The sequence below is a fragment of the Lissotriton vulgaris genome, unplaced genomic scaffold, assembly GCF_964263255.1.
Source record: "Lissotriton vulgaris unplaced genomic scaffold, aLisVul1.2 SCAFFOLD_1587, whole genome shotgun sequence".
Classification (NCBI taxonomy): domain Eukaryota; kingdom Metazoa; phylum Chordata; class Amphibia; order Caudata; family Salamandridae; genus Lissotriton; species Lissotriton vulgaris.
In genome coordinates, this window is record NW_028255807.1 from 224,159 (window position 1) to 239,948 (window position 15,790).

Below are 15,790 nucleotides of genomic sequence, written 5' to 3' on the forward strand. Positions count from 1 at the left end.
TTCCCAGTTAATAGTTTCACGTTGCAGTACAGTATTTAAGGATAAAGGTGCAAGAACTAACATAGCATATCCCTTGTAATGAGTATAATCAGTTTCTGAGACCAAGACATTACAACAAACTGTTTTAAGTATGAAGTTGTGGGAGGGAAGCCACTTGTTATATAAAGCATTAATTGCAACAAGGTTGTTCTGTTGAATGAAACCAGCAGTGTAAAGCCAGAGCAGATCATACATTTACATCCAAGCAATGAGACGTGTTCTTTATACACGACAGAAATCTGCTACCCAGTGACTATCTAGGAACTAACGGAGGAAAGGGGGAAAGAGTTGGAGTAGTAATACTATTATGTTCCAGGTTTTTTCTCTAGTGCTGCACTCATCTATTTGTATTGTGGTGGTTGTCCCACAAAGCGTTTGCGGTCAGGTTTTCCACTTTCAAGCAAACTAGTGTGTGCTACGTTCACATTCCTCCATTAGATGTCGAAAGAAGTCCAGGGGTTCGTTCATCTCCAATTTCTCGGGCGTGCTAACATTTCCATAATGTTTGATCCTGTCTTAGCTGATGAAGTCCCTACACACTACTTTGCTCCTGAACATTTTCAGGTGCCAGATTACGCCACTTGGGAACCAGTTATTGCTTGGTATCAGTTTTCAAGCGAAACTTCTCTTTTGCTCCCTGTGATACACCCTGTGCTGCTTATTCTTTGAGTAGGTAAAGATTCCACTAAATCTGCCCAAATGGCAAACATGAAAAGTAATACATTCTCTTAAAAACACAATAAAAATTAGTTGTTTTTTTTATAGCTCTTTATGGCACATTCATTTTCCATTTTGAATATTGTCATTATCAAATGTTATGGAACACAGTGTACCTTCATTCAAATATGTTTGTGTGAAGCTAATCTTGCTTAACTCCTGATTGTTAGTTTGCATATATATTTATATCCACATATAATATTAGCTGCTATGTTTGTTGAATAATTTTTCTGCAATTGGAGTCTGGTTAAAGGTAGAACGTGTCTTGCAGATACTTTGAAACTGATGTGTGCTGTAGCCATAAGTAACCACTTAAAGGGTAATCCTTTTAAGTTTTATTGAAGAAAGGAGCGCATGTACAATCCGTTTTGTACGTATCCTTCCCTCCAACATGGATAAAAAATGTTCTGTTTTATAAACAACCACCTGGACTTATTTAATTGGAAAATGGTTCTTTTCTTTATTCTTTGTTTTATTATCATTACTTAGTTTCTCTTTAGCACATATACCACCACTTCTCCAAATCTTTCAGGTGGTTTTAACATTCTTTTTAATTAAACCGAGATTTTTTTATCTTATGCTGATATGTTATTATTTTGATAATGTACTAAATATGAAATCAGCATTTCATGAATGTATTGACACATACTTTTATATATATATTCCTTTATATATAAAGGAAACAGAACTATGTATGTTTTTTAGATTATTATACTCCGTGGTATACCTCTGACACAATGTATTTTGTTTGACGATAGGTTGACTTAAGTTAGCACCACAGGGATCCTTTTGTTTTTAGTCTCTTTAAAGCACTGACACCTGATTTCGAGCGGTGCTATATAGAAATGTGAAATAAATGAATACATATTTAGTCCTCGAGCAGACAAAGTTAGCCAATCTTCGATCATCTGGCCATCTTCTCCGCTGTTGTCTGGCAATCTGATGCTCTGTAATGCTGATGTCCCATGTTTGTGAGGTTCCAACCACATATTGGTTAAACCTGGAGTGCTTAGACACATTGGCAATTGGTAGGTAAACTATGCCACGATGGGTTCGAGCTGGTCAAGTAGAGTGTTTATTCAAGTAATCTGACCGCAGTAGACTGTAAACTACCAGCTGCAAAATGGCATAGTCTTACTTTTTATGCAAGGGGCCTACATTAACCTTTTAAAGATTTCAGGGTAACAATTGCAGATGGGTGCCCACCTTAGATAGGCAGGTCGTGTTCAAGGAGAACAGATAAGTCTGTTTAAGATCTTTTGTAAATAACTTTGTTTTTTCTCTATTAGGTATCTGTTCCAAAAGGGCTGGTGGCCCTTATGAGTGCTATTCAAGATGGTGCAGCATCTGATCCAGCAGACTCGAATCGGACCGTGTACAGTTTCCGACAAAATGTAAGGTCTCAAGTTCTAGATCTATCACAGCACTTGTTCAACACTAGGGCACTCGGAAAATGAAGAACATATGACTTATTATTCGAAAGGCTACAAGTGTAATAAAGTGGAAATCCTTTTTCTTTTTTTACTTCCTTGAAACTCAAATATTGCACATTTAAAACTTCTGAAAGTACAGTTTGTGTTTCAAGTAAACTACTGCCATCAGTTGTTAGAACTAGCAAACGTGTCCTTTAAGAATTACATTGGATGTGTAATATCTTAGTATAATATCTTTGTATATTCCCTGTTAAATTGAAAAAGCAAACCATGCATTTGCTGATGATAGAAAACCTTGAAACTATTGTAAAACCGCTCGTAAGTGATTTGTCTTTATTTTCTTTCAAGTTTTTTTTTAATTAACAATTATGATTGAGATTTTTACAGTATCACTTTAAAAGCATGAACAATTGGGACATATTTATGAGTACCAGCATTTGATCCACAACTCAACCCACTTGGATGCAGAACTGCCATCCCAGAACTAGTCTTTATTGAAATAATAAATACTAAGTCTACTAAAATTATATTGTAAATAATCTTGAATTACATCTATTTCGGATTCCATATTGTAGAGGTTGTGTATCCTCCCTAATTAAAGTATGGCCATCCACTTAGCTACTGTCTACCTCGAACATGTGCATTGCATGTGTCTGGAGAGTAGTTGGGCAATAGCCCTTCTTCAACATGCAGCATGCTTGTGAAAAACTAACCCGTTTTAGATGATCGAAGGATGGAGAATTTGCGGGCCCTCTCCCAGAAAAAGCCCCCTCCCCCCCCACACCCCAATCTCCCCTGCTAACGAGCTGAGACTGCTTGGGTGTCTGAGCCATAAGCAGCGAGAAATGGCCGCTTTCACCTTATCCAGGAACCTGGCTGAAGGACTGTTCCTGCTCTGAGGGCCCAAACCAGCTTGTGTCTATGCAGGTGTTTGTTTCGGTTGGGGATTTGGTCTTGGGCAGGTTCGCCCTGGCCTTATGGTGCCCGTGCCTGATGTAATAGTAACCAATCCTTGATATATTGCAGGCATTCTCCCCGGCATAGTGGAAGCCACACATTGTTTTGGCATAATTGATACAATTCTGCCTAACCTTTAATTGTGGTTCATTCTTCACGTATTGCTGACATTATTGGCAACATTGTAGCTGTCCTAGACATTAACCAGGTGTCATAATGATCGTGGTGGTGTAGTGTAGTTCCTAGTTTCCCACTAGGCCCTGCGCATTGGAATAACATCAACAGTAGTATTGACGTGGAACTGCGGATATTCCAGGCCTCCACTGACTATGCTAAACTTAATTGGGTTTGTTACCAACTAGCTCAGAGGTCACTGGAAACTTTCTTCTCTGCATAGGAAGTGATCAGCTTCCCTGGCACAGACAAGAAGGGATTCAGCTTTCCAACAACCGTGCAACATGACAACTTTGCTCCTCAGATCAAGAGTCAATCTCTAGGGTCGTGTGAAACAATAGACCTGTATTTCACTCAGTCAGGTTAGTGCAGTTTACTTTCACGATATGTAGAGAATAGAGAGACGGGCGTTTGTCAATAAAAGGTTAACATTTATTGAACAGTCTTTCTTCTCGTACAAGAGAAATGTATTGCCACAATTGCAAGACTTGTTATTATAAAAAGTACGTACAGTAAGATAAGTATTGCGAAATAATACTGTAAAAGCATTGATATGGTTTCTTAGCCATACAATGGTTTAAAAGTAATAAAACATATAAACATTCATATATACATTAGGCTAACATACTCAACTGGTGCTTCTAACTAAGCCTACCCCAGTGTGCCTGACCTAAGCCTAACACGTGGAAGGGGAGTAAGTAAGTAGCTTTAAGTTAAGTTGGTTTTGCCAAGGTTTGCTTCAAGAATTCTCATCTAAGGGTTTAGTCAACACCATACCTCTGAATAGAATGATGGAAGTCTGGTATTTCCTTCAGGGGGCACTCAATATCCCAGTCACCCGCGAGGCTAGACCGGAAACGCTGGAGCTGGATTTCTCAGCAGAAGAAAGGCAGCGTCTCTCTTCAGCGCGTCGGGAGGAGGAGGGGGACAGCGTCCGCGGGCAGCCTGGAATCTGCTGGGCTCTTCGCAGAGGGACGGCTGTTCAGCTCCTAAGCTTACCACACCATCGTTCGCGCTTTAGCAGCGATAATGGTATCAGTAGCTTCACCACCAAGGGGACAGCAGCAGCAGCATCGGCGTACTGCATGCAGCAGCAATGGGACACCAGCAACAGGGTGCACAACAGCAATTGCTTAAGGCAACGTTGGTAGTATTTATACCTGACAGGTGCCTGGTTTGACGCAAGTTTGCTGGACATAAGACGTCAATTAAAGATGTCACTAGGAAGTGATAGCTATCAGTTGCTCATTAGAGTTCCATTACTAATCAAAACACAGCAAGCGGGGATTTCCAGGTTTGCTGAGTTTTTATCTTGTTGAAGAACTCGGAGTGTTAATCTAGGAATATCAGATAGTGACTTCTGCTCTGTCATTGCACTAATTGGTTGCAAAGGAAGTGGCAGAGAACTATGCTGGAATGTGGCTCTGTTCGTGTGAGGCCAGAGATGACTTTCTGAATATCGCACTTGAACGGTTATGCCAATATAGGGAATAAATGGATTTATAGCCGAATAGGGGCATAAGGTCACAGTATCGATCAGGAACCTAGATAAACACGCAACAGTGGTAAAGGCTAAAAGGAGTCCATCTTTGATGTATTATGCTTTAAAAAGACAAAAAAGTCCAAGCTATATCCAGCATTACGGTGCCCTTCTTTGGCACATTTTCCAAATGTGGGGTGTTTTTTCTATCACTTGCATAATGGCGTTCATTCCTAACGCATTGTGGGTATTCCAACATAGCTGTGGCACTCTGCTGCATAATTATGTCCCTGCCTGTTGTCCATTCCTGAATATGTATACAGTTTGTTTTTATATAACTCTATCTAAATATTTTTTTGTTTTAGCTTTAGAGTTTTATAAAGCACGTACAAGGTAAACCAATGAGAAGAGCACTTTATTTAGAATAAACTTTGAAAATGCATTGATCAAGATTACAAGTAATCCAGAAAATAATACACAGCAAAAACATTAGGTGGCGGGCAATGGCTAGATAGAACACAGAGTAAACCTTTTAATACATTTAGATTAAGAGATTTAAAGGTGTACACATCAGCTAAATATGCAAGGACTGTTTGCATGGATGCCATATATGTACATGTTTTCAGACATAATTAACTTTGTTGCTAAGGTGGGTTATAGATTTCTATATATCCCATGTTTTCAAAAAAATTGTTGCCTACTTGAAAGGTGGCCTGAAGCCTCCCTTCCAACCCTCATTGTGAATCGACCTAACAAATTCATTGAAAATGTCTGATCCAGGCGAATCAGGAGTTTGAAATGGGGTTGTCTTTTTCATACTAATGCATCATCTGTTCTTGGTGACAGACACTTCTTGTTTTGGATGGTGTTCGTTCCACTTTATGGACAATTTCAGATGACCCTTTAGAGCTCATTCACTTGGCCTATCTGTGCAAGCGTGTCTGTATCCTGTTTAGGACAAAGAAGCAAGATCTCTTCTAGGCAGGAACCCTACCATCTGTTTTTCAAAAGGCAGCAAGGCCCATGTATGGTGGAACACACCACATTTTAGAAATTAATTGGAGGAAAATGTGCTGTTGTAGTGCCTAGGAAACTGGGGCAGCAGAAAGGAGGAATTGGTGGTAAGGCTGCCATACCTTCGCATGGAAATGTTAATCCAGTCATTGCCATGGTCAGATATTTAAATGAATAGAAAAATCAAAATACTAAATGTGGCAAAATGCATTACGTAAAAATGGTAGGCAGGTAAGAGACTGTTTCAAAAAGCAGTCTAATCTACTTATAAAGGCAGTTGGCGATGGTGAGAAAGGCTTAAGTTAGTGACTGTGTTGGGTAAGAGGTTAACAGGTTGCGCAGAATCGATTGTCCCTGGACTGTTTTTCTACAGCCATAATTAATGCATCTGTGACTCTGCAAATGTTTTCCTGTGATGCTTTCCTGCACAGCACTGCCTACTTAGTTTACTCAAATCAAAGCGAGCTTTATTCGATTTTGTACATTAAAATCATAAAAGCAAGCATGTAAAAAAAAGTACATCATTTACATTTAAAATTCGTCAGTTCACATCTTTCGTAAATAAATTCCTATAAATTCATAATATACATGTAGACCTTCTGTGATTCCCTGGACAATCTATCTCATACTAATTAATTCCTACCCAATTACGTCTCTCGCGGTTCAGTTATTGAGACCTTTTCTAGTCCTGAATACGCTCTTTAAAAAACCCACCATAGAACCGGTACAATAGCAATTACCCAACATCTGTAAGTACACAAAGGCAGGACGACATTGCCTCCATCCTCCCTGTCTTAAAAGTGGTATTAGCCATCTATGTCTTTCAGTAGTGTAAAACTTACAGATTAGGACCACGTGCATTGTACTTTGTGACGAGATATTGTCACAGAGGCATTGACAGAGTTCCCCTGACCAATCGTTAGTGGCTGAGTAAGTAATCAAATGGTGAAAGGCCTCAAACCTGAATCTTGTCAGAAGGTATCTGTAGTATCCTCCCAGGACGTATAACAAATATGGTTAGATATTGCATGTAATATTAATTAGTTGATGTTTAACCACCATTGGTTTATTCAACTCTGGGGTTAGCATGTTTCCTTCTAGGTGGGGCATGCATACTTTTTTAAACTCCTTCCGGTTATTAAGGTTCATACTGTCAGACAAGGTGAAATATTCTGGGTGGCCAATGTCCTGCATAAAATGTTCAACGTATTTCAGCCATAACATTTTGCGGGTTTTGTCTAGTCTCATTGCATCCCTTATTATTTCCCTGTTGAGGCCCGTGCTATCTGTGGTCCAAATTCTATGCCATAGCAATACCGGCTGGGCCTTAATTAGATCAGAAATATATGCAACTCCTAGCTCAGAGTGACCATTAAAAACCGGTGCATTAGTTGGAGCGGCAAAGATAAACCTTACAAAAACATTTTCCATGCTTTGAATTGGTGTACAGTCATGAAATCCCCAGATGCCTGCCCCATAAATTGCTATGCTCACGCACTTTGCTTGATACATCTTTAGCAATATTTCGGGTGGCCTTTTCCCTAACTTTTTTGTAAACTTTATTAGAGCCGCAATAGACTTCATAAAACGTAAGGTCTTGGCCTTAACAGCTGAAGCCCTAGAGCGGTTCTATCAAAATGGACACCCAAATAGCTAAATGAGGTGATAGATTCCACCTTGCTCTCCCGCGCCTGAAAACGTCTGTTCCTATGTTTCGCTCTCCCACATGACATGCCAAAACGTTACTTGCCGTTCAGTTTTAACCAAGCCTATCCATGAATGTGGTGTAGAAGGAGAGAGCCCTTTGTAAACCAACCTGAGTGCGAGCCATAAGCTCTGCATCGTCGGCATAAAGGAGAGAGGCTATCGGGCGAGTATTTAAAAATGGTGGATCCCTAGTGTGTGACACCAACTCCTGTTCCAAAGCGTTAATATATAAGGAGAACAAGGAGTGGTGCCAAAACACAACCCTGCCTTACGCCTCGCGCTATTCTAAATGGGGCGGTACACTTACCCTCTATACCATAACAAACTTTTGCGGTGGCGCCGAGATATAGCTGTCTTAAAAACTGAATTAAAATAGGATCAACTTTCAATTCATTAACAACACTTAGTTTACTCCAATAGATGCCCGCCTCACAACACACAATGTTCCACACTATCACGTTTCAAAGATGTAAATTATCTGATTTATGAAGTGTTTAATAGTCCAATTGCCGACTCATACATTCATACATATATATTTGTTTTTTACAGCTTGATGTCCTATTCTGTTATTGAACTTTTGTGTTTATTTCTGTCTTTCTAGATACCTATACCCTGCTACTTGATTGCTTTGGTTGTTGGGGCTTTGGAAAGCAGGTTAGTTATTTCATGCTCATTAGGATTTACCTTTCAGATTACCCGAATATCATATGTTAAAAGCTGCTGAACTGCCTCCCAAAAATAACCTGTGTACTACAGATGCTTGTATTGTGGTTACAACCCATGCTTTGACATTCATTTTTTTTGTAGATGTTAAATAGTCAAACTAAGCTCTGTCATATCTTGCAAAGGGAGGTTTAATAGCATGAGGATCTCTACTGGTGTTGGGATTACCCATATCCCTCAAAGTAACAGCAAGCAGTAGAAGTCAAACCAGTATTTTGAACATTAAGGAAATGGGTTTGCTCTCTGGCATCCTATATAATTTAATATTTTCAGGCCCGATTCACAGAACTAACTTAAGACAAAATCCTAAAAGTACTACTTTTGCTATTCACAGAATGCACTTACTACTTTTGGTATTCACAGAATGGATTTACGACTACTAACTTTACGTCCGCACTCGGGCCGGAAACCGGTGTGGGGGTATGAATCCAAAATATTTGACACCAAAACCATAAGGTTAGTTGCAGCCGTTTTCGAGATGGTCATCACACGCTCGCGTAATACCCCTCTATATACTATGTCTGCTTCACTGACCACCTGGGAGAATGGACCCAGTAGGCTGCAGGGATGTCCTGCTCATGCAGGGGAACCCTCTAACTTAAAACCTATAAGTCACACCTAGAGCATGCCTTTATAATCCTGAAGGCAGGGTGCGTGGTTCTAATTGCAGTGACCCTTGGATATAGTAAACCTATATCTCACGTAAGTGGTGTGTGCACCAATTTACACAGGCTGCAATGGCAGGTCTGTAGTTCCGTTTTGAATGGTCTCACATGGGTGGGATAATGCATGCTGCAGCCCATAGGAGACCTCTGGGGTACCTATGCCCTGGGAACATGTGTGCCATATACTAGGGACCAACAAAGCATTACAGTTCAGGGAGAAGGCAGATAGATTGGGGTTCTAATTAGCAGGATCCCAGTCAGACTAGTCAAAACACAGCTTTCCACCAGGCAAAAAGTGGGGGGAACCATGCAGAAGGATCCTACCTTCCAACACCTCCTTTGTTTTAAGACTAATGTCCAGAAGTACCACAAAAATCTTGATGTCTGAGACAACACTCAGATTATCTGCAGGTTCAATTATGCTTGTGTGCGCCAGTTTGAGAAGATCTGTCCTAACATGAAAGAGTGTATGACGTTCAAGTGTGTGAATCGACTAAGCAGATGCAGTTTCATTAGAGGAGACATTGAATGGTATTGTTTTCAGTTTACAAATCTCAGGCTGTTCATAATGGTTGCCTACGCCTATCTTCTAAACATCTTGCCCCAGAAACTTGTGCTATAATTGGCACCAAACTTAATTTCTTTTTGCAATGAATTTTCAATGGTTTTGTTCAAAAGGTCGCTACAGTGATTGCATATTGTATGTAAAATGGCTTCTAACATAGTCAGTGCAACATGAGGGTGGATTTATGACTCATTCTCCAGCAAATGCATTGACTGCAGGTGTAAATATTGGCTACACCTTAACGTTTGATTCTGAGAGGCTTGGAACCTCCCTCTCTAAAAGGGATTGCATCTGTACCATTTTGCTGGGATGCTGAGATGCTAGTAGAAGTGTATATTAGCTCCTTCAAGGCTGAAATGAGTCGGAGCCAATGCATGATCCTTTTCAGATCTGGCTGTAAAAGCCTATTTTAGCCTTCCTGATGTTTTGTGGAAAATTGTGTGATTTTTCTTCCTTTTGAAGATAATTTCGGTGCATTCCTTTTTGTATAGCCTATGCCCATTGCCTGCTCCACTTTTATTCAGTTCTTGGAGGGTCTCAGCAGGTTTTTGTGTGTCGGTTTACAAATCATCCAGCAAAAAATTTGCATGTTGCTTACTTATTTTCACATGGGTAACCATTTGCTGTCTACCAGGTTACCTACAGGACCTCAAATCTAGTGGTACACAGTGTGGTTGAGCTTTGTGAAGGGAGTGTAGAATGCATCTGAATGCTTCTATTGTAAATTACACTGTCTATTGTCTTGGATTCCTTCTTCCTCTCCCAAAAGCATGACAGTGAACTTTTTGTGCTGGACACTGTTTTCTGTTGTGCACTTTTGTATCACTATGTTCTCGCAGGGATCAGGATAAGTTCATCATTTAAAGCAGGGCAAATTCCTATGTAACTTTGTCTTTAAAGATTAAACTTGAGTTGGTGGGAATGTGACTCTGTTGCTCTTTTCCGATGTGAGGCCTGGCCGGACCTCCCACTGCATCCTGCACCAATGAATTGTAGATTTGGGAATCTGAAGTGAAGTGAAGCCCGATATGGGCGACAGCCTGTGGTTTCAATTCCCAGTGGTATCAGGAGAATATATTGCAATGAATTGTGTGCATTCCCAAAATGGCAGCCGCAGTGTTAGCTGCACGGCTGCAGGATAATTAATGCATTGATTCAGTCAAAGTGGCGGTGATACAGACCTAATGATTGGTGGCTTGCCCCAGAGTGCAGGAACCAATATCAGCTAGGGGTTCTGTATCGTGGCTTGATTAAATGATGAGAACGCTGCCTCTGGTGTATGACTAAGCAGGGGGAAGCGCCCATGACTGGTAACACCTGAAGGAGCGGTAGAGCTGAAAGACCGCCGCATGGGATGTGGAAGACGATGCTAAAATGGGGAGCCTGCCAGGTGAACGCTGAAACTGGTTAAAAATTAAGTATTATTGAGCTACTCTGGGAGGAGGAGGAGGACGAGGAGGAGGAGGAGGAGGAGGAGGAGGAGGAGGAGGAGGAGGAGGAGGAGGAGGAGGAGGAGGAGCAGGAGCAGCAGGCTCAGGCACATGTTTGGTTCAGCATGCAAAAGTGCACCAAATATTGGTCCAGAGCAATTGGCCCCGCAGCCCCCTTAGACTGGGTTACTATACTCTTCGGGCCTCACCCTTGCCTCAATATACACAGTGTTTTGATTACTATTCCACACCATATGCCTAATAGCTGAGGAATTTCCCCCACACGCACAAAGGCCGGAAGGGCATATATCTATGACAGCAATGCCTACCAAAAATTTCACAAGCAGTCCATGAGGAACGTGAAAAGCCACTAAAAGCCAAATAATACATTTTGAAAGGATAGGTAGTATTCACCTACCAAAAGTACTTGGGCCTGATGCCTTTCTGATGACGTTTTATTAACTATTTTCGAGTCGTATGCTGCCAATAATGCACCAGGTGTACCTCAAAATCCTTACAAGGGGCAAGTAATGCAAACATTGTCTAAGTCGGTGATATACCTAATTTTGAAGCTAGGTAATCCTGCTGTCGATTGTACCTCATATCAGCCTATATCATCACCTAATACTGACGTGTCAAAGATGGCCGCACTACAGCTTCAGGGGATTTAAATAATGCTGGTCTCCCTGGATGCTGAAAAAGCATTCAACAGGGTAGATTGGGATGTGATTTGTGCCTAGAAGAGTGGCAAGCTGAATAATGGAAGGATACTGAAAGCCCACAGCAAGAGTGTACCTAAATAACACTTAATGTTGAGGGACCCTGATAAAGGAACTTAACTGGGATGTCTTCTATCACCGCTTTTATTTGCCCTACCTTTAGAACCCCTGGTACAAAGGATTAGAAATGATATCCAAGTAAAGGAGGTCAAGGTTTGCCGTTGACATTTTGCTCTCCATAATGGACCAAAAACATCTGTACGGGTGTGATGGAAGAACTCTGGGAAAACTAGTGAATATCAGGCTTTAAAATTAACCTCAATAAAAAGTAGGCAGGCCATCTCAATTTCCAAAGACGCTGCTCAGACACTAGCCGTTTAACTCGCTTATAAATTTGGGGATGGACTTGTCCCCAAAAATAGCTGTAACCACATATCTCAATCTGTGGGGTCTGACTAAGGTGCAGTAGGCTAAACTTGTGAGCTGGAAAAATAAGGCACTTTCTTGGCTACTTTGAATTGCCTCACTTAAAATGACCATATTGCTGAAACATATTGCAAACAGAGCCAGGCTGATCTAAGCACACTTAATGTTCGAGGCATATGAGCTGCAGATAGTACACTGTGCATTAGATCACCATCTGGTGTTGGACCTGGATGGTTGCACCTTGTTGTTGTCTTGGAAGAAGTCTTTGTAGTCACGAGATAGGTGACTCCTCCCTTGGACGATAGTGCACGACTCTATCCTTAGATTGTTTTTTTTCCGCCATTGGGTTTGGATGCAACTTTTTGCGCATAGATTCGAAACTTGGGTTTCATAACTTGTTTGACGCGCAAAACATCTATAAATCTTCATAAATCCTTTCTAAACTTCGACGCAACCTTCATTTATTCGATTCCGGTTGTGGACCCGGGCCCTGGGGTCTATCGACGCTGCTGGGCCTACGGCTCATGGAAAGGACACCGTTCAAGAAATGCCCCCAATGTGGAGCAAAATTCCCTCACAGCGACCACCATAAGGTCTGTAACCTGTGTCTCTCGCCGGAACACGACCAGTCCAGCTGCCAAGCCTGCGCCTCTTTTTGATCGAAGAAGACTATTCGTGATTGCTTGGCCCAACGGCACATCATGACGCCAAGATCAGCTCCGGAACCAGTGGACATCTTCTATGAAGGCGCAGATGTCCCTGAAGAAGATTCCGAAGAACTCAAAATCGTGTCAGAGGCAGAGGCGGACGACTCGGATGACCCCATTACTACTAGTGACTAGTACTTCCCCTGCTCCAACCCCACCATCACAAAAGGCACTGGTCAAGACTTCGCCTGCTGGCCCCAGTCGCGACCGAAAACATACTTCAGAAGCCCCACCTTCGAGCCCAGCACCGAAGAAAAAATATAAGCCTTCCGGTTTAAACCACATGTGATAGTCCCACAGGTGCCTTCGATACCAAAGCCAATAGGACACTCGACTCTGAAACCAGTTTCGATTCCGTCGGCGCCGAAAGACAAACCGGCCCGGAACCAGCCTAGTGATAAAATGGCTTCGAACACTTCCAAGCCTAAACATCACCATCCGGCTCTGAAACCCATGTCTTCGGAACCGAAAACCGTGCAGAAGGATTCTTCCACGTCTCCTAAGGCCAAAGATCATGAGACTAACCACGCTCTGAACCGAAAAAAAACGGCACGGAAAGCGGTTATCGAGGAAGCGGAACGGTTTCATCCAGATCCTGTCGATCCTAAACAAAAGAAAATCCTCATTGATCCCAAAACAGGACATGTTATAGCTGTGCCATCCAACAACAAGCAACCACATACTCCTGTAAAGGACTGTGCCACTTCACGTATGCATCCTTCTTCTCCTGTACACCCTTCTAATCCACTTCCTTTCTCTAAACCAGTTACACTACAGCCTGTACCTTCTCCACCACATACACCACCACAAAATAATGATAATGATGATTTAGAGGGAGGGGGCGACCCTATGGATCCGTTCACAGACCCACAACCTGTACCACAGGATGACTGGGACTTCGATGACGCAATAGACCCCATAAACCTCCCAAGTCCACAGCCATTCCCAACAAAACCATCTCCCCCAGATGATCATATTGGTTTTGGCCAACTCATTAATAGAGCTGTTGTTTTCCATGGTGTAACTATGCACTCAGACACACCAGAAGAAATTTCCTTTTAGATACGTTTGAACAGTCCCAAAGATCGGTAAAAATTTTACCCCTGATCAAAGGGGTCATTAAACATGCCCCTGAGGTATTTAAAGATCCGGTAAGAGCCAGGATTTTAAATCCTAGAATTGATAAAAAATATAGCCCTGCCCCCGAAGACCCAGTCTATATTAAAGGACAGCTGCCTCTAGACTCGCTAGTAGTCTCTAATACTAGGAAGCATGCTAATTCACAGACATCAGGGGATTCACCACCCCCAGATAAAGAATCCAAACTGCTAGAAGCATCAGGCATAAGGGTAGCAGCGCAAGCGGCAATCACTGGCGCATAGCTAATACTCTGGCATTACTGGCTAGATATGATGGGGCACACTATGACCAATTAGAGACCCTATTACAGCATTTGCCAGACCAATATTAAGCCAAAGCAAATGACCTCATTCAAGTGTGCAAATTGATAACAAATGCATCAATTAAATGTGCACTTGACACAGCAGACACTGCTTCAAGATCCATTAACACCACTGTCTGGCTACGCATTTCAGGCTTTAAGCAAGAGGTCCAGACAACAATTTTAAATCCGCAGTTCAATCAGGAACATCTTTTTGGACTGGCTGTGGACACAACTATTAAAAAAATAAAAAAAGACACCAAGACTACAAAGTCCATGGGAGCCTTACAGTCTCCACAAACACGTGGTTCCTTTCGTCGCTCCTTTTACAGAGGAGCCTCAAAAAATCAGTACAGACTCCTCTGTAATCAAGACTACCACTCAAACATCCCCTAACAGAGGATATTTTAGAGGAGGTTATAGGGGAAATAAAAATAAAGGCAGAGGATGAGGTAACAAACACTTGTACCTCCCCTTCCTCTAAACAGTGACTTCCCTCCACTTCCCCAGGCCATTCCACTCCGGTCGGGGGAAGATTATTACAGTTCCTACCTGTCTGGAATTCCATCACAACAGACAAGTGGGTAAGACAGATTATCCAACATGGTTACTGCCTAGAACTTACAGCTACCCCCCCCCCAACATGCCACCCAAGCAGTGTCCCATGTCCACAGAACATCTTACGCTATTAAAACAAGAAGTTCTCTTGTTGCTTCAAAAGCAAGCCATAGAGCCAGTCCCCTTGCTCCATCAGGGAACAGGAGTCTACTCCCTGTATTTCCTAATACCCAAAAAGGATGGGACTCCAAGACTAATACTCTATCTCAGGACCCTCAATCTATATATACACTCAGATAATTTTCACATGATCACTCTCCAACAAGTGCTTCCACTGCTCCAACAAGACGACTTCTGGGCCACACTAGATCTCAAGGATACATACTTCCACATTCCAATACATCCTTCTCACAGGAAGTATCTAAGGTTCATGGTAGACAGACAACACTATCCGTTCAAACTCCTTCCATTCGCGGTAGCCATCGCACCCATAGTGTTTACCAGATGCCTGGCAGTAGTAGCAGCACACCTCCGAAGACAACATATTCATGTCTTCCCGTATCTAGACAACTGGCTAATAAAAGCCAGATCATCCAACCAGTGTGTTCAACACACTCACCAAACCGCACAAACACTCCACGACTTGGGATTCACAATCAACTACACTTAGTCGCATCTTCAGCCCGCTCAGATACAGCAATATCTAGGGGCCACAATAAATACTTCTACAGCTCTAGCGTATCCCAATCCAGTCAGGATAGCCAGCATACAAACCCTCATAGCCAAATTTCAAACACAACACTCTCTCTCAGCCATAGTGTTCATGCAACTAATAGGCATGATGGCATCTAGCATCTTTATTGTACCATAGGCAAGACTTCAAATGCTTCCCTTACAGGAATGTCTAGCACTTCAGTGTAATCAGGCTCAAGGACAACTTTCAGATCTGGTGTTGGTGGTCAGCCGCACACACTGCTCTCTGCAGTGGTGGAACAAAACAAACTTATCCAAGGGCCGGCCGTTCATCGAGCCAGT

The 15,790-nt window shown here is 42.1% G+C and overlaps 1 protein-coding gene across 2 annotated transcripts in view; it reads left to right on the plus strand.

Moving 5' to 3' along the window:
• LTA4H (leukotriene A4 hydrolase) overlaps window positions 1-15,790 on the plus strand; it is a 260,821-nt gene that overhangs the window by 85,177 nt on the left and 159,854 nt on the right. For both annotated transcript variants that reach the window (XM_086952056.1, XM_086952055.1), the window contains exons 5-6: window positions 2,046-2,150; window positions 8,123-8,175. In XM_086952056.1, coding sequence (XP_086808182.1) covers window positions 2,046-2,150; window positions 8,123-8,175 — 158 coding nt within the window. The remainder of the gene's footprint in view (window positions 1-2,045; window positions 2,151-8,122; window positions 8,176-15,790) is intronic.